This window comes from Pelodiscus sinensis, chromosome 13 (genome assembly GCF_049634645.1).
Source record: "Pelodiscus sinensis isolate JC-2024 chromosome 13, ASM4963464v1, whole genome shotgun sequence".
NCBI lineage: Eukaryota > Metazoa > Chordata > Testudines > Trionychidae > Pelodiscus > Pelodiscus sinensis.
Genome location: NC_134723.1, coordinates 28223395 through 28243749, shown reverse-complemented (window position 1 = coordinate 28243749; position 20355 = coordinate 28223395). Strand labels below are relative to the sequence as shown.

General features: G+C 37.5%; 1 protein-coding gene across 8 annotated transcripts in view; it reads right to left on the bottom strand.

Annotated features, from left to right (window-relative positions):
* Positions 1-1352: 1352 nt before the first annotated feature.
* The window catches only part of AMMECR1 (AMMECR nuclear protein 1), a 156783-nt gene continuing 137780 nt past the window's right edge, over positions 1353-20355 (bottom strand). For 4 of the 8 annotated variants that reach the window (XM_075940918.1, XM_075940921.1, XM_075940923.1 and 1 more), the window contains 4 exons: positions 17903-18055; positions 12583-12673; positions 10049-10145; positions 1353-5669 (listed from right to left, as the gene is read on the bottom strand). In XM_075940918.1, coding sequence (XP_075797033.1) covers positions 5555-5669; positions 10049-10145; positions 12583-12673; positions 17903-18055 — 456 coding nt within the window. In that variant the 3' untranslated portion in view covers positions 1353-5554. Of the gene's footprint in view, positions 5670-10048; positions 10146-12468; positions 12674-17898; positions 18056-20355 lie in introns of those variants that run through there. The other 4 variants (XM_075940919.1, XM_075940920.1, XR_012906911.1 and 1 more) reach the window with 3 other exon arrangements.

The following is a 20355-nucleotide window of genomic DNA, read 5'->3' as shown; positions in this document are numbered from 1 at the left end:
ACTTTCCTGCCATGAGGGCACTTAGCTACTTCCCAAGTGTAGTGCTCATAGTGCACCAAGGTAAAATGAAAAAAAATGGGGAGAAATCTTAAATGATCAAAAAAGTTGAATCCCACAGTATACAGAGTACAGCAAAGGGAACAGTCGTCCAGGTATTAGTGTAGATGTCTAGTCCAATAGCTTGTCTTTACAAACTCACCCATTGACTTTTGGCACTATCTACACAGCAGGAAGTCCAAAGAAGAGTACTTTTCCTTTGATTTCCCTTACTCTTTGTAAAATAAGGGTTACAGGAGTTGGAGTAAGAAGTCCTCCAGCTTGCCATTATTTTGATCTTATTCTGAAATAACGTAGTCTGCGTTATACTACAAGCAGTTATTTCAGAATAACAGCCGTTATTCCGAAATAATACTGCTGTATAGACATACCCTCAGAGTGGCCTGACTGGCAGGGGTTTTAGCACTGTTCTCAGTGGATTTGGTTCTAACTTTAGCCACTCACATTTGGAAATTTGGGCTCAAGGATTTTAGGGAAAGGCATAGTCTCCCCAGAACCACCACATCCTTAGGAGAGGGAGCATAATTTTTACATGAATGATATAAATTAAAGGTATTACATTTAGAAGGTAGGTGGAATAGTAAACACAACTACATACACTCCCCAATGTTCTCTCTAATCTTTTCAAGCCTATTGAGTCACAAGATTTAGGATTCTATTTTAGGTGGGACTTCAAGTGTTTAGTAAATTGAGAATGTAACAAACTCTACACCAGTGGTCCTCAACCTTTTCAGGTTGTCGGGCGCCAGGGGGCGGCCCCCCCCGCGGGCGACGCTTCCCCCCCTCCCCGCAAGCGCTGCGTGCCATGTGCCCGGGGCCAGGCCAGCTCCGAGCACCTGGCGGGTGCATGAAAATGTGTTGGGGACCACGGCTCTACACTGTTTTGTCAAGTCTCCCAGAGGCGTACTATATAAAAGATAGAAGTTGTACCAATATGACTAGTTTTGAAACATGAAGGCGCTGCATAAAACTTCCCCCTTTTCAGTTACTTTTAACTTTTAATCAATGGAAGCGGCAGGCACAGAGTAAATCAAGCTCTGAAGTATTACATGTTAGCTAGGGTGACACTTCTCAGTTTGATGGTCCATTTCTCTCTACCCCAGAAATACCAAGTGGTTTGTGCCCAATTTATTCCCCTAGCTTGGAAAATAAACACAACTTTATTTAGCATAAAATATTACCTCCAAATGCATCATTAAAATCCAAATTCCTTTTTGGAACCCTCTAATTTCAAATGTTAAAAAAAAGTAACTGAGCAGACCACACCATTTACAAAGGAACATGAAAACAGGAAATGGTGATTCTTTTTCTTTTTTTATTGGGTAAATGATTTAAAAGGTAAGAACAATAGTGTTAAAACTACTACAATATCTTTCCACAGCCATATCGCACAGACCCACAGAACCTTCTATGTATATTTTTTTTTCCTTTTTCCTCATTTTTACCTTTTTGAGCCATACTCATTAAAATGCCCATTTCAACAGTTTCTTCACACTAATAGCAAATGTTGGAAGGGAGGATCTAGTTATAATGGAAGGGGATTCAGGTAATCTGTGATATTATTGTAATCAATAATCAAGTTACTAATAAGGAAAAAGAAATAAGGGCCTTTTAAGCTACTCCAGGTAGCTCAAAGCCCATTTACATATGTCACCATCGCATTCCAGATAACTCATTATGCTGGTGAACAATTCAAATTAATTTTTTCATAACATATAAAACGCTAAAATAACTTAGAAACTAGATCCAAATTTTTTGAAAAGAATCAACTTTGATATACAAAAACAGTCATAAGTTGTTACAAAAGTTTCAAACAAAAGTTTGTCTTTTCAGTGCGTTTGTGTACCAGCGTAGTTACTGGATCCAGAGCAAAGAAAGAGGTTTTTATTTTTTAACAGTAATAAAAAACAAGGAAAACATATCTTTGTATATAAAGAATCATTGCTGGTCATAAGAATAAATGTAACCAGAAACCCTTATATCTGAGAGGCACACTTTGGGTTTCTATATTTATTTTTAACATAAAAGGAAAGTCGCCAGTTTATTTAAACGAAGGAGGTACTCAGACTCCTCAAATAAACTTAATTCAATTAACATCACTAGCAAAAATCAGTTAGAAACTGTACAAAAATAAAAAAGTTAACATTTAATCCTGCAGGGATTTTGAAAGGACTGGAAGGCAGGCTTTAGGAGCAGCATTTGGGCATGGCTGGAGGCTTCTTTGGTTCGATCTAACACACACAAGAGATGTAACCTACTCCAGACAACGGTTTAAAAAACCCACACAGTTGAAGACAAGTAAAGAGGTCGGTATACAAATGTCAGGGTGTGCCAGATCAATTGCCTTGATTATCATCATCTAACAGGTCAGAACTTACTACTGTGCCCTCTCCCTGCTGGCGGTGGAGGTGGGGGGAATGGAGTCAGTGAGACAGCACGATCTGGGGCAGAAGGAAGGCCACTTTGAAGCATGACTGAGCAACAACTATGTGAATTGGAGAGGCCTGCTGTCTGAAGTCTCTTCCTCCAATCCATGTGCTGTTAAAGTGACAAAGCCTTTTTTAATGGAATAAAGCAAACTGATTAGTGCATCTTGAAAGCTAAAATTTTAATTCCTCCCCCTCCCAAACTACTTCGCTGTATTTTAACTTAATAAAATACCTACATAAAAATATTTCCACTGAACAATATCTAAATGGCTATTTAGCATAGTTAAATAAGAATGTTATGAAACTGCTTTCACACACTATTCTTGATCAGGTTTAGAAAAACAGACCTATTCTGTTCCAGGGCATGTCTGAGTGAAATACATGTATGTTTATTCAAATATACCTACAGGTATATATGAAACATACTCAACAGCATTCTCGGCACTTACATATTGAGGAGACAGATGCCCCAGAAACACAGCAGATAGATTTGATTATTCTAAGCATGAAAAAACAGTGTATTTCTATGTAGCTCAGAGAAAGCTGATTAATTGATTGACCATATACCTATAATAGCTTTTTAATGAATGACATAAAACTCTGGTCAAGAAGGGCCTCAGGCATTACTTGATTTTAAAGCACACCTTTACAGTTTGTATAACACTCTTCAAACTATTCTTTTTAAGCAACAGCTACTAAAAGATAGCATAATGCACAATGCATTTTGTCTGTGTACAAAAAAGGAGACAAAACTATCCTTTTTTTCTCCCCCAAGCCATGATCGGAAGTATTGCTGACCTCGTCCTTCAAAACCTGCAGGATTGTTTATTTCATCAGTATATCATTATTACACTGGTAAGAAATTCTGTATAACATCTGCATATATCGAGGATTTTAAAAAAATCTGATATGATTTTAGAGTCCGCATGACCAGTCACGTGACCTGCTCAAGGTTGATTAGCACCTTTAAATACATATATATTTTTATATATAATAGATCTTTTTTTAAAAAACTTCTAACAATGAGCTCATACAGAAGCATGAGCATGCTGTAACGAGATGATGGGTAAAGATGGGGTGAATGTTTTTTTTTTTTTTTTTTTTGCAGCAGACAATATTCTTCAACTTGTGCTCAGTTTCCCTATAAGGGCAAGAAAAAAATTTCAATCAAGTAGCCACTTGTTTACAGTTTCCACTTAAAAGCTAATCCACTTTAAAATGTTCCCCAAGTAGAGACAAGACAATACTATCATCCAAAATATCCTCTATATAAATATCTATTGAGTTTTGCAATGTCCTCTTGGCTACTGAATTTTCAGGCCCTCTTGTTTGTTTATAAATTAAGGCATCACAACTGAAAGTGTTAACATTTGGACATCACATGCTGTGGATGAAGGAATACCAAATACCTTCTATAAAAATGCCTTAAAACTAACCCAGCAAATCCTGTCTCTTATAGATGAGAAGTAACAATTTACCCAATTATCCTTTGAAATAAATATATAAAAGTTTAAATTATCAACTAGCAGTTTGCTGTTTGATACAGCAAAAGGATTATCAGCTCAATTTTATTTCTCATCTGTTCAGAATTATTTTTATACACAAATATCCATTATTCAAAACAGTTGGGGATTTCTGCTTAATGCTTTTTACTCATCCTTATGTTGATTTTTCTATAATGCATGGGGTATATTATCCCCCTGAAGATGCAATAAGCGACTGCCAGTATTTATGGGAGTTCTATAGGCACATGAAGCAAGGAGAAAACACTCTCCAGAATGTTCAGGTCTTGCTACTATATCCCACATACCTTTTATAAATCCCATCTCCATTACTACAGCTGAAAATAAAATTCTAAGCAAGAAAGAAAGCGATTTGCTACTGCTGCTTTGTGCAGAAAAGTTGCCAGAATATTTCATAGTACTTACAACTCTCCAGGACTGTTCCTGTAACAGCTGAAGACATCTAAAATCAAGGCATATTTGTCCTGTGCTTTTCATGCTCTTAACTATTATCTGGCTAATCATGACTTAACATTTAGGACACCCACAACTAAAAAAGAATAAGATGGGGGGAAAGAAGATAATTCTTTCACAACATGCTTGTTCAAAAGAATTCCAGTTTAAAAAATAATTGATACCAGCTCAGTAGAGGACCGAGCATGGTTTTCTAAGCTGTCTGATGTTTTTAATAGAATTCTTCCTATGATTTTTAGGTAACTATATTTATGTCCTAGTCAAAAGGCACAAACATCTAAATCCATTTTCTTCCTAACATAATATTGCCTACTCACCAACCATTATTAGAACAAAAGTGACTCCTATTTTGAGAAGATCAGAAAGGTGTCTCTTCTCTGCATTACAAACACTGTTTGGTGTCAGAATGCCCTCAATCCCCATGGAATTAAATGAGAGTTGAGGATGCTTCCTACCCTGCACATTAAGTCTGTAATTAACTAGACCAACTGATCCTGAAATAGTTCCTATCATTGCCTCTTATGATATGTACAACAGCTTCTCTTCACTTGAAGTATCATTGCCTTTCAAATTCTAAGTCCTGGGATCTGAAGTTCATGTATTTATCTACATGAAATTAAACAGCTTTTACTACAGTGGTGGGGAATGTATGATTAATACCTGAATCTCTGATATGTTTCATTACCTGTTAGCACTATTAATATCTTACTCAATAAAGGAAATCCCTAATTGTAATCTTTAAACCATTAAGTTCTTCCTTCCATCCACAGTCACAGAAAACCTTGATTGATATAATTCAATGTTAATGAAATAGAAATTTAAAATGTTATAAAAAAAACACAAGGGTTTTATGTGCTGCAAAAAATCCCCGCAGTGACTCAATAAAAAAAGAGTTATGGGAGCTTTGTAATAATGCAGTTTTCCCACCCGTTGCCATGATGAACTTGACCAACCAAGGAGAAGCGTCAACATGGCAACGGAAACTATCATCATAAAATGGTACAGTAATAGAGATAGCTAGACCAGGAAGGGGTAGGGTCTCCTGGGAAGAGGTCTGCAGAGAGGTCCAGTGACTGGTCATGTGGCTCAGTGTCAGGAATAATGGTTGTATGGTGGAAGAGGGTGCCCAATGCCATTTTGGAAGTGATGATGCTGACGGTGGGCAAGGTACTCTGTGTAGCTCATGGTCATCTTCTCACTACGGTACCTAAAAGCAGGTGAAAAAAAAAGTTTCAAAAGGTTTTAAAGGAAACCATTAGAAACACTAAAGGAAACCTTAGAAACACCAAGGTTAGGCCTGGAAAGATTATATTTCATCAGTAAATGTTGGTAAACATCAATTGCACTATATGCACAGAAAAAAACAAAACTCTTTCCATTGATAAAAAACTAAAGTGTACAGGATAGATAATGTAAGAAAAAGTCTCCTTGAGAAGTTACTAGAGTTTGATTTAGGGGTATTTACTTTGACCTGTTATGTTGACAATTTGTGTTTTAATAAAAAAAGCTTTACTATAATAAAGCTGCGGTGGTGAACCTGTGCCGCTGTAGCATCCATAGCGTAAACTTTGCCCAAATATAACAAAGAAGAATCTTGCCTCTGCTAGTTTCCTTTTAAACTCTCTCTATTAAACAATTAATAAAGTTTTCCAACAAACATCAAACTACTGCCACATTTACACTTATGCTGTACTGTAAAAGTGGGAACTGCATTTATGCTGAGACCATACCTAACACTCTGTTGCCACAAACTGTGATTCAAAAGACCAAAAATACAAAAGAAGCACAAGTATACTTGACACAATAGGTGTTCTTAGTAATGCATTAATCCATCAAATGGCTGCTGGCCTTGGTTGGAAGACCAGTCGTGGGTTTCCTCAACTTGGCATGAATGGAGCGGGGCACTTACTATATTGCATGGATAATCTGATCTTTGAACGAAATCCCCTTCAACTTGAAAATAAACCATCAACTTGGCAGCTAATGAAGTTGCTTGAATGTGTGTCAAACCAGGCCAAGATAGTCTGTCAAACTAGAATCACATCTGCTTGTTTAACCAGATGGAAAAACAAAATGCAATGCTGTCCCTTTATCCTACATCCTAAACTGCTTTTTAGACATTACAAGAATTTGAGAGAGAGAAAAGAGAATTAATTTTAATGCCAATACTAGAATTTAAGAATGGCTGGAACTCCTACAATGGACCATTTTTGGTCTCTCTAAAACTTTATTTACCTCTTAAACTCTTGAGTAAAGAGGGAAGTTTTGCCTCTTGCCTGAATATTCTTAAAGAAAAGGGAACAGCCGAAGCTGCCTGACTAGACAGTCATTTCAATATAAAAAGCAACTGGAGCTTGCTCAAAGGAGCATTATCTGACGAGAAGGGTTTAATGTTTCACTGTTGCTATAGATCACAGATGTAAGTAGGAGTTATATGAATTGCTTAACACCACTAGCAGATGTGGAATACTGGAGAAAAGAAACAGTTCTCTACACATCTATTTTTTACTTTATTTCACTGATGAGGGCTAATAAGTGGCCACTGGTTTGGGTGCTGTAGATATAAGAGAGGCTACACTTCAGTGAGAAGTGTTATTTCCAGCTCAGACAGAGGAACATGTGTGATCTTTGATCAAGCTAAGACATTGAAAATGGAAGTGAACTTGTAGCAGCATAGGCAGTGAAGTGTGTTAGCCACCTTGAATACAATTATTTCCCATAGGAGACTAAGATTCCTAGTTTCTAATAAGTGATGGAAATCCTACATCAAAACTCTAATCCCATTAATTTTAAGAGGGGACCTCTCTCCCCTCCTCCCCCCGCACATGTCCCATTAGTTCCTTTTTTGTATTCTTCATAATGATCCCGCTGACCTGCAGAATTTGGGATTATGAGTTGTCAAGTGGACCACAAACACTGTATTTTTCAATTAAAACGTCCCCACCCATACCCAAAATGTTTATTTTCACAGATCGCGCTATTATTCCGCTTTCTCTCTTTTCTAAATCTAAATCACAGTAGCACAACTTGTTGGACTTCAGAATTGAGTACAGGTTGGACCTCTCCGGTCTGAAACACTTGGGACTGGATCAGTCCCGAATGAAGGAATTTTCTGGACTGGGGAGGTCCCTGCTACCAGCCCCCCAGCCCATCTCTCCTCCCCCCTCCTGCCAGGCTGCTGCGTTGCTGCAGTCCAAGCAGCCTGGACTGCCACAAAACCCGACCTTGCTACCTGGGCTTCCATGTCTCTGGCCCCACCTGCTACCAGGGCTGCCATGGCTTCATCTCTGTTACCAGGGCTCCAGTGCCAGTGCTGCTGGACTCTGAGCCACCAGCCCTCCTTGGGTCCAGGAACAACTGTGGTCCTACCGGACCACAGATGTTGCCAGACAAGGGAGTCCTGGTTTTTGGAGGTCCAACCTGAATTTATCTTAAGAGAACTGAACTCAAGTTTGCAGAAGATGTGAGTCCCTGTTTTTTACCAGCAGTTAAGAAGGCAGCTTCTCTACAGCTAGGTGATTAAGGTGTGCCCTTCAGAAACATATCTCCTCCACCAGAAGCTGGAGATGGCTCAGCCAAAGTTGCTGGCTAACTTTGGATGCACAAATCTCATGCATTCTTTGATTAGATCTGCACTACCACAGTATGGTTCCCTGCTCATATCTTTCATCATACACATACCTACACCCCTCATATGGAGATGGCTTTTGGCCCTATGGTACGTATGGCATCTATACTTTAGTGCCATACCTAAATTTACTGTTAAAATAAAATGTTGATGAAAGAAACTGCCTAGCACATTCCGAATTCTAGTTGATTCCATGGAGTTATTGTGAAATGTTACTATAAAAACTACTGTATCATGAATATCCATATGTGCATGTATTCTCCACTGTATACGGAGCCTGGGAGGTACACACCAGACAAGGGACAATGAGGCACACATAATGACCATGCATCGACCATACAAAGATAATCATGTGCTAAAAGAATGGATGCATCCTAAGGAAAAACCAGCTTTACTCATCCTCTGAAGGTTTAAGTGTGGCGGTGGAGGAAAAGAAAGGAAAGTAACCAACCACTGAACTGATAGCAACAGGAGAGAAGGACTGCAAGAGGGAGCCTTGGATAGGTGAAGCAAAGTTGCAAGTTGGGGGAAGGAAACTTAATAAGGGAAAAGTTCCCTTATATGTAAAATGATGCCCAAAGCAGGAAAACCTGCCTGCCTTCCTGGATACAGACAGCCTGGCCTGCAAGGATGCTCAAGAGAAAGGTGATCAAATGAGGTTGTGTTTAAGATGTTAGTTATCGTCAATTTCTTTTTCTCCTGGTTTGACTATTTGGATGATACAGAAGGCACAAGTATTCTTCTCTTCCTCATGTTGCTATACTGAAAAAAAATAAAAAAGAATGGTGTCTACAGAAAGATAAGGGAAGTAATTTTATTTAACAGTCACTGTATTGGTATTGCTGTTGTAGCAATGCCATCTGGAGATTTTGTTAATCTGAGTAACAAGTCTGGACCTGTCCCTACCTGCATGCAGAGGAGAGACTCCAAATAGGAATGAGACACACAAACTAGGAGGAGAATGAAAAGCCACCCAAATATGTCTTTCCTTTTAAAGTGTCTTAAAGAAGGTCTTATGTGAATAGATGATGACTTGAGAAGAGTACTGACAAAGTGATGACTGACTGAGGCAGAATTTCGCTATCATATCTGGAAGGAATTTAGGGCCAGGGCGTAGCACCATCTTATCTTTAAACCATTTTGCATAAGGTGGGCCCATTACTGAGTCCCACCTTTTTTCCCTAACTCTTAATAATCACCTGAGCAAACTGGGAGTTCTACAGTCTCTCAATTTATTAATGTATTTATTTTTCAAGTGTATAATAATGTATCTCTCTAGCTATATGCAGAACAGCCTCTATAAAACCTTATTTCTGCATCATTCAATTTACAGCATATCCACTACAAATGTAAAAGTAATGTCAAAGCAGTCAACAAACACTGCCTGGTTTATGTGGAGGCAGTAAAGAACCCAGCCCAACAACACAGAGACTGCAAGCCTGATTATCCAGTTTGTGCTCTTCTTAACTCAACTGTAGGGTAATGCTATGTAATATTGGGAGGGTACTGCAGTTTCCTAGCAGAGGAAGCAGATGAGGCACCTGCACAAATTGAAGCTTAGCATTTAGAATGGTGAGAATTCCTAATCACCCTGGACCCCAGAGGGGATATCTATTACACGCAGTGCACTGACTCTGGAAAGTAAGAGCTACCACACCCATTTTCACAATTGAAATCTTTAAGCAGCAGCATAAAATAAAGTAGACAGGGTACTCTTGCAAACCCTTACTTTAAAATAGCATGCTGAGTGTTGTTAACTTCTGTTAAGATTAATGGATGTTACAACCACACAAAAAGAAGAAAGGACCACTGTTGCAGAAGAAAAAGATATTGCTAACTCCGTTACTATGAAAGAAGACTTTACTATCAATATATTAGCAGATGTCTTCAGGAAATAAATAAATAGAGGCAATATTGAAATAACAAAACATATCTGTAATTTATCCCCTAATACATACCTGGTCAGTTTTATGGTTTTCCTGAACTCATTAGTAATTGGCGCTTTGTAGCCTCCTTTTCTCAATAGAGAATCTATGGTCTGAATGTGGTCCCATCCTGTTGAGTTTTATCAGAATAAATATCAGCAAAGAACAAGTAATAAAATAGACTGCACATTACAATATTAGTTCATGTTTTATTTTTTCATCTACTCTGTTAAAGTCTATTATAAAGATTCCCACAGATCTGTAACATGTAAATTTCTGTGTTCTAAGAATAGCCTCTTGCAGGAAGTACCATATACAAGATTTTTCAACATCAGAGTAAGTTTATTGGGCAAAGCAAAGATCCTGCATACAATTTAAAAGTAGATCCAATACAGCCATGCTTTCTGGATAGAGAAAAACAAAAAAAATATCCTTTCAAAGTCTAAATGCAATAAAAGAAAAGGAGGACTCCATCCATCTGTAGTAAGGTCATGTATTATAGTAAACTTTTAAGTTTCTATTGGAAAATACTGCACATAAGCAGGCTTTACTGGCTCAAAGTGTGTGTTCACGGGGGGCAGGTAGAGGATAGAAAAATCCAACACCTCATCACCAAATGGCATGGGGTTTCACAGACTTCTCTGTAAGTGCTACTTTAACAGCAATGTTTACAATTTCAGAAATACAACATTGAAAAGTTTGCTGGCAGGTGGTTTATACCTTTTTGGAGTATTAACCCACAAATAGTTTAGGTTAATTATTGTTCTCCTGCAGCAAGTCTTTGACAGTATTTTAAAGCAAGATATACATATAAAATGTTGAATACATGGTATCTTAATAAGTAGAAAATGAACTATGAACTTTTTCTTGATAAAACTTGGCTGTGTTGTTTCAGAAGTACACAATTGCTTAGATTGTTCAGATAGATGTCTAGCTATACATGAACATGTTTTATTAAACAGACAAAGGTATATCTGTATCTAGCCCTTCCAAATTCACAGTCCATTTTGGCCAATTTCTCCGACATACAATTTTTAAAAAATCATAAATTTCATGATTTCAGTGATTTAAATCTGAAATTTCACGCTGTTGTAATTGTAGGGACTCTGATCCAAAAAGAAGATGTGGGGATCATAGGGGATGCAGTACTGTTAACCTTACTTCTGCACTGCTGCAGGTGGCACTGCCTTCAGAGCTGGGCAGCTGAAGAATGGCGGCTGCTGGCCAGGAGCACAGCTACGAAAGCAGAGTGGCTGCCATCAGCGACACAGAAGTAAGGATGGCCTGGTATGGTATGGCCATCCTTACTGCCACACTACTGCCTGCAGAGTGGGGTTCTCAGTTAGCAGCTGCAACTCTCCAGCTGTGCCCAGCTCTGAAGGCAGCAGCACAGAAGGAAGAGTGGCATGGTATGGTATATTCAATTTTAATTCTGCAGTGCTACTGGTAGGGCAGAGCCTTCAAAGCTAGAGGCAGCATATAAGTAAGGGTGGCAATACCGTGGCCCTGCTAAAATAACCCTGCAACTCCCTACAATTCCCTTTTGCGTTAGGACCTCCAAAATGATAAATGCTGGTCTCCCATCTGTATAGTACAGGATGAAAGCGCACAATGCATCAGATTTCACAGTGTGTGGTTTCTCATGGTTGTGAATTTTTTAGGGCAAAATTAGTAAAAGCTGTCTTAAGTGACTATATAAGATCTTAGCCCAAAAAACCCCCACATTTTCCTGGAAGATTCAGATCTATAAAGTACAGAGCAAACAAAACTACTGGAAACCTTACGGGTAATTTTAAGTGGCCACTTGTGGACAAGGCATTGTATTTTTATTATGATCCTTAGTGTAGGTTTCCCTTTCTCTAACACACCAAATCAAAATACGAGCAGGCAAAATAAAAATTAATGACTGAAAGAGAAAAAATTAGTAAGTAGTAAACAGATCGGTACCACATACTGGCTTTAAAAAGAACTAGTGTATATTGTTCTTTCAAATGATGAGCTTACAATCTATGCCTCTTTGAAGGGGACATATTTTCATTACAAAAGTATTTTGGGACATTCAGAATGAAACCAACTCCCTGCTATCCACCCAGGAAACAAGGGGAAGCCAGAGTTCTTAAACAGGGTTAAGTGCCAGCAGTGAGAGCCTAACAAGAGAAAAACTTCAGGATTGCAGGTTGATAAAAAACTTCACTGTTAAGATACATGAGCTGTCATCCCATCACTAAGTTAAAAAGTTTCTTTGCATTTCACAATTGTACCACATTTGTATAAAAAATGGCATTTTATAATTAGCACAGTACCATCCCTACATCTTTTATTTTGCATACTGCTGCTACTTTACTGTTTATTTATGACTTGCTTAAACTGCTACAGTTTATTGAAATCTTCCCAATAAAGGACTGATTTTAAACAGGCATGTAAGTGGCATTTATATAAGAGTCATTCCTTACAGTTAAGTATTGCTCCATCATCTGACATCAGTGCAAGGTCAAATATTGCATTTTAGGTTTATAGGTAAATTTAAATTCTTCACCAGATCATATGAAATAAAGTGCAACAATGACCTTGCTCCTTTGCAACCTCCGGTAAGTAGGTAGCGGTGCGTTTTGATCCTTTTTCATTGATGAATTCTATTCTAATGCCATGTACACCCACCTGAAAGAAATTGGCAATTTTATTAGTACATTTAAAAATAATACAAGAAATTTCTAATGTGAAAGATCCCAAGTTGTGAAGTCTTTTCAAGAATTTTTTACCCAATTTTGGAATTTTTAAAAAACATCTTCAAGGTGTTTCCTAAGTGAATTTAGCCCTCTTGAATGGTGTCCAACCTAGGCTAACCAGGCCAGTGGCAATTCAAGCATGCGCTACAATGCCCCACCCAAATGCTTCGACTCTGACCTGAAGGGAACACCACTTGAGGTGAGGGTAGTTTGGTCTCCATACCCATTCAGTACTTAACATCTCTTCTGATCCTGACAAGCGTGTTATCAATGTGATATGAACAACTGTCCACCAGAAAGTGAACCAAAATCGCCAGCTCCATTCCATAGGTAACCTGATCTAATGACTTGTGACCATTAACAGCTGGGATCTTATCTGGCAACCTAGTGTTGAAAGGCTTGAGCTCTCCAATACATGAAATTTCCACTAATGAATGAAGAAGAGGGGGACGGACGTAAAAGGTATTTTAAAGCTTTGGGAAGCAAATTAGCTTCAAATTCATATTTCCATATATCGCAAGACTGTTTTTTGTGCAAGGTCTACTGCTTAACAGAGAAACCAACATTGCTGATAGAAAGAAGCTACATGCAAAATTCCCTGAAGAATTAGGCTGGCTGCCTTCTGAGGCACTGTTTGCAAAAAGTAATGTGTGTGTACATAGCACTTCCCTATTTTCTAGGGTACAAATATTTTGCTGTAAACATCAACTTTTGATCAGTTTATCATAAGAGGCCGCCAGCTGGGAGTGAAGTTTCTTACCAAAATGTGATAAACAGTTTTCAGTTACTTTAAAAATTAAACAAATATGAACATAATGTTAGTAGCTTCAGATTTTTATTTTTGTGCTTCTGTAAATAAGATTCATTTTTAAATTTGGAAGTCCTCAAGTGCACATAGAAATATGAGCACTGTGTTATTTGGTTTAGACACCTGTTTTATTTTTGGGGGGAGAAGCCACAAACTAATTTGATTTCAACAAAATGAATAGAAAGATTTTTAGAGTCAAGACTTACACTAGAACAACTGCCTGGCAGCCAAATTCAAAACCAAGGGTTAACATAAAGGAGCACGTAGACTAGCTAGTGCCAATTTTCCAATTAACACAGAGATATTTCAAGGTAAACATTATACAAAGTTATTTTGCTCTAGCATTTTCATGTGACTACAAGAACAGTGAGAAAAGAGAAATGATTTGGGTGACTCTGACTTGAGAATCATCCTCCTCTTTATCATCCCATCATGTCTTAAATACAAGTTTTTTTTCCAAGTTACTGATTCACATCTTCACTCCAAAAAGTTTAATCTCTAACACCCCTTTATATTAATTAATCACGTGTAACTTTGTTTTAGAAGCAATCTGTGTCTTCAAAGGCATAATTCTAAACTAGTCGGTTCTGTTATGGCAAACGGAAATTTGGGAATGAAAAATTTAAGCAGATCTTGTCTAATTTATTCCTAGGATCAAGGAAATCAACTAGTAACTTTATACAAACTGTAAGACCATATCTGAATGATGGGGCTCTTCAAACTAACACAAAGTGATGTACATCGACATGATCCATTCCATGTGAAGCTTAGATGTCCCCTTTTATTAATATAGCAATTTGTATCTGTTTTTTAGATCAAATTTGCAAGACAAATTGATTAGAGCAAAAAAGTCATTACAGATTAAATTTAAAGGGACATTGCTAGGGTAAAACTCAAAACATATCCTGACCAAAACATTTATGTTTACGTATATATACTACCAATTTTAAATTTTTCTGCTACCAGAAACTGAAAAAAGCCTCTATCAGCCCTCAAACTCAACTATAAATCTTTTGAAATTTCTTTATATTATAGCACGCAAATCAGGATTAGGGTCCCATTGTTTTAGACAATATGGAAACACATTACAAGATGGTCACGAACAATTTACAATCCAATTTAAGAAAAGGCTCAACAAGTAGATTTAGCAAGCAGCTGAAGGTAGAAACGGGAAGGACAGACAAGAGTAACTACATGAGCCTGTCAAAGTTACATAGCCTAAATAGCATAAAACTTGACCACTGATTCCATTTTAACCCTTAACTTTGTTTTAAGATTCCTATTTCAATTTGTATAAAAATATTTTATTTAGTTTGTGATAATTTTCAGGTTATTATATTAATCTAGTCATTTCCATGCTGCTTCTACTGGGGTACTCAGAGTAGTCACCCATGGTTGTACAGCGATAACATCTACACACCCTCATCTTGCCTGCTTTATGATGATAATCTGAAAGGTATTGACGTTCCTACTGTTTTAATTTACAAATGACAGTGCCTATATGGATCCTAAGAACAGACAGAGAAGGAGAGCAGTGGAATTAGAATCTAGATCAGGGGTTTTCAAACTCTGGGTTGTGGTTGTAAGGGCAAGCCACTAGCTGGCCACAAGATGCTTTGTTTTCCTGCACCTCCACAGGTACAGGTAATCGCATTTGTCCAAACCACTTACCACAGCTCCCATTGGCTGGAAACTGCAATCTGTAGCCAACGAGAGCTGCGATTGCCTGTATCTGAATTATATCAGTGTTGAAGCTCCTCTTTTATAGCACCCAGGGTACATTTCAGTACACACGTGAACAATGAAAGATTTTAGGATGGCTTTAATTTCAACTGCTCCTTTTTTGAGAAAGTATGTGATGCTTCACTGACATTAACAGACACAATTACAGTAACTGGTGGAAAAAATGAATGTATAGAGCTGTATTCTTGTGCTATCACCACTATGCAGTACAATTAAGCATTTGGCAGTTTTATAATATTTAAATATATAAAGTAAGGTCCACCTTTCTGTACTAGCATCCTATGCAGCAGAAATGATCATGAGGACATATAGTTTACAATGCTCACGAGGAATTAACCAGAAATACTGATGACATGATTCAAAATCCAACCAACAAATAACTGAACTCTCCCAGAGACAGTAAACACAATTCTCACTGCTGAATAGACTGTGTGTCATAAGCAATTACTTATACTAGGCAACTCACATTCATGGAAACATCTTGCTCTATTTATGATGTCCAACACACCTGACAATCTAGTAATTCTATCCACAACTACACATGAAAACTGTATTGCACCCAACTTGTAAATTTAAACCACTATAACTACTGCAAACCTCTATGTGGAGATTCTTTTTCTGATGTGTTTTTTTTTTCTACTTGAGGTTAAGTTGACTAGAACAGACCTAAATTTTGGGTGTTGTTTTTTTACCTCTCTCCTGGGTGCATCTGTTGACCAGGAAATCTAAGATTACAATCCATTTCATATAGACTGATAAAAAGCCATCTCTCAAGTCATTACAATCAACTTTCATCTCATTATCAAACCCACAACCACAATTTCAGTCTCTCTCAAATTGGTAATATTTCATTGAAAGACAACAAATTCAGGATAAAGGATCATTTCAAATTATTTTAGGAAACAGAAGCTGACAAAATACTGATCATTAAGCAGCCTCAATTTATAGGACTGTATGCTTATTGTGAAACTACTGGATAAACTTTGCTAATATTCTTGTTTGTCCAAATTCTGATTTTCTTGATATCAGGAACGCTTATTTCAATATTCCAAAGCTTCCTCAAGGAATCTGAACAACTTTGTGATGAGAAGACACAGGTGATCTTAACAGGAGAAATAATGACTAAACCCATCTGTGCTAGGGTGTGAATGACTGAGAAATGATAGGTTTTGCTTCTTTCTATATTTTCATAGGCAAGAGATTCAGAAAATGTATTAATTACATCACATATTAATATGGTATCTACTCCCAAACAGCCAAAGTCTGTAGTACCAAAGCTTGCCTCATGAAACATTCAGGCATATTTCATACTTGTTCTTTTCAGCATCCTGAACCTCTCTCATGGAATAAGGGATTCAAGTGACCTGAGATTCAGCCCTGCATAGGAAATTCCTCATTTGTTCTTTAAGGAGCTAAGCAAGCCAAACAATTCCCTTTAAAAAAAAAAGATTCTGGAATCCGCTGCACTGTGAAGTAACCTAGCAGAACATTTTTTAATTTCCTCTCTGGAATATTGTATTGTAAGGAAATACCTCACTAAACAGTTTAAAGATTCCCACTCTGACATGACTTGAGAGTGAAGGAAATCAAGAACAAAAAAGCCACCAGAAAAAAAATGAATAATTTTGGAGGAGAGGGAATTGCAGAGTCTGTGTGGAGACGGGATGACTTTAGTGGAAGGGTAGAGAAATCAGGAAAGTGATTATAAGAGCGGTGAAAGGAGGAATAAAACTGAGTTTGCTTTGAAAATGGATGGCTGCAAAGGGAAATGGAATGGGGAAAAAGTCTCATCAGGTACACTGGTTGGTGTGAAAGGGTGCAGATCATACTGTCTCCATGTCAGTGGCATTAAACAATATTTTATTACCATGAGCTGCTCCCCCACTACCCTTCTGCTGTCTATGTTCTCTACCATTAAAAACACATCCCAAAATTCATGACACTGCCTGTCTCAGCACCTTCCTTTGATGGAAGGGCCGTGACATTCCACACAAGTAGTCAACAGACAGGGCTAGCAGAGAGCTGTCTTGTGGGAGGAAGACTCTGTGTTTAGAGAAATGAGGAGACAATGCATATTTGCCCAGCACCCATTTCAAACCACCCAGTGTGTGAACTACGGATGCATAGTGCAATCATATACAATCATGCGTGAATGGAAACCCTATGTTATATTTTATGAAGCATCTTCAAGAATCACTCTACTGAAGTGATCCTTTGACAGTAACTAGAAAAAGGTGCAAACCTTTATAAAAAGGTGAAAATGGCGGCAATTTGAAAAATCATATGGGAGCTAATGGCAGTCAATTCACTCATGTCTCCTGTTTACTCGCCTGAAGTCTTTGCTGCAAAGAGGATCTCCCACTGCTTGCTGCAACTGAAAAACTGATCTCTTCAGTTTGGGAAAACAATTCATTAACCAGTGGAAGGAAGATTTATCAGTCTGTTTCAGGGTATAGGAGGCAATCCTGTTCTGAGCCATGTCTTCAAATGATCTTGTCTCTATACCACCTCAGCACTGCAAGCTGTCTGGATCTGCAATTTTGAAATATTTTGACTTCTGTCAGCAAATTGCTGAATTAGCTCCCACAAGATCATCAATAGCATACCTACAGAAGTAAGGTCTCCTAACCAGGCTGATGATTTTTCAGGATGATCTGGAAATGAGCAGTTATACCAGATGGAAGACCCAGAATCTCTCTTTAGGTCATATTCTAGCCATCTTGAAATGTCTTTTTGCCACTGACATTGCATAACTGCAGTTCCCTTAAAAGAAACACGGATGACATAAGCTGTCTCACTGTAAGGGGCATGTACAGTGACACATCATTCTTTTAAGGACTAACATTTCAGTATAAACTTCTTACTTTATATGGAATGCCTGCATGTAATCTATAGTTATATACAGCACCGTTACTTTGAGAAGCATGGCAGAAAAAACTACAGAGGTTTCAGGAGAGTCATTATATTACGGCCACCTCTTTCACTGCCCTTACCATGTCAGAGGCTTTCAAAGCATAAAATTAAAATATCTGACAATAGTCCCACCTTTCTCACTCTTTCAATGAAAGCTAATGGGATATAGTTCTCTATTATATTCTAGGAGGAGGATTACAAATTCTATAAAAAGGATACATTTAAAGTATAAATTAGCGATGGGGTATAAAGCACAAAGTTCAGATTGAAATTCTTCCAAAGTTTGATGGGAGTTCTGAGCTGGGGTTTTGGTTGAAGCCCCTCTCTTAAAATGAATATCTATTTTGGTCATTCTAAATTGCTTTTTGCTTATTTCAAGTTGGGAAGGTAATGGTCATTATGCTGTACTGTACTAGACTATAGCATGAAATCAAGAAAATATTAGTGTGAATTTAAAACATTATGAAAAATAATTTCTGAACATATCTACAGTCCATTCAAGAGTTAATAATTTAAATGACTGAGTTATTAAATCTTTAATACTACTAATTTTAGCATCAAATACTATAGCAAGCAGATTAGACAAAATCTTAACCAGTTTAAATTATTTACTAAATTGATTAACTGTTGGCCTGTAAACTTTCATTTAAAAAGCCACTGTAGTTATTAATGCTTGAAAAATTGTGATCCAAATATATATTGTACTTCTATAACTCAGACACTAAATTAGATTGTCTAGAAAGAAAAAACTGTTCCTGGTTTAGGACAAGCTTTATCCAGAGTAAGTTTTTGACAGACAAGATATAAAAAATGAAAAATGGTGTTTATGGTGAAAACACTGATCATTCTTCAAAGGAAACTTGTACCCATTTTGCTCAGCAGTGCAGAAGACATGAAGCTATTGTCACTATGAATTAACCGTGAAATGCATTATACTGAAGCTTTCAATTATGGCACAATTGGCACTTCTGAGGTACATGCTGGAGACAGTCACCCCAATGAAAATGAGGCCATGTATGAGCACCCAATTTTGGAGACTATACTCCAATTTTCAACCTGCACATACAGCCAGTAGCAAATCATTACTGTTCTCAATTTTTAAAAAAGATCTGTAAGCATTAAAGCTCTTTTATGTGTATTAAGCCATTATTAAAACAAGATAGTGGAATTTGTTCTCCCTTGTACTGGACTAGAAGATGTCCATTATTTTCATATTTAACCAATTTTCAGTAAAACTGTCACACACAGAGAAATATACATTGTAATGAAAAAGAGATTTAAACATAACAGCAATTGTATCTTGAATTGTGAGTTTTCGTGCTGTTGTGCCAAGACAACTTGTGCAGTTTCCCCTTAAAGCACAAGTATAAGTGAGTGCTATTCTTTACAGCATACATATTAACCTGAAAAATAAATGGTATATTTGGTTCTTATTGTTTTCAAGAGGTTAGAGGGGACAGGTTTAGTAGTGTCCAGCTTGCACCATTTTCACTAGATAAAGTATTATTTGGCTTTAGCCATGCATGCTTATTCCTATTTCTAAATGAGTCAGCTGTGTGGGGTGACACTTTTTTTTTTTTTTGCAATGAGTGTACTATGTAATTCCTGCAGCTTACGGTCAAATGTAGTATCAGTATATTGTCTGGCACAGCCTCTTTCTAGAGACTTATCTTGTTCTAGCAGAATGATGAACTACAACTGTGTCTCCTCTCTACCTAGGGTGTGTCTAGACTACATTCCTCTTTCGACAGAGGGACGTAAATTAGACACTTTGAAATTGCAAATGAAGATGGGATTTAAATATCCCGTGCTTCATTTGCATAATCATGTAATGGTGCTCTTTCAAAAAAGCACTCTTTCGAAATTGAAACCTCAGTCTAGACTGTGGTTTCAACCTCAAAAAATGAGGCTTACAGGATCTTTTGAAAAAGCGCCCCATTTTCGAAAGAACCGTGTCTAGACTGTGGTTTCAATTTCAAAATAGCGCTTTTTCAAAAGAGTGCCATTACATGATAATGCAAATGAAGCACGGGATATTTAAATCCCGGCTTAATTTGCAATTTTGAAGTGTCTAATTTACATCCCTCTGTTGAAAGAGGGATGTAGTCTAGACACACCTCTACTATATACCAGTTAAGTTTTGATACAAA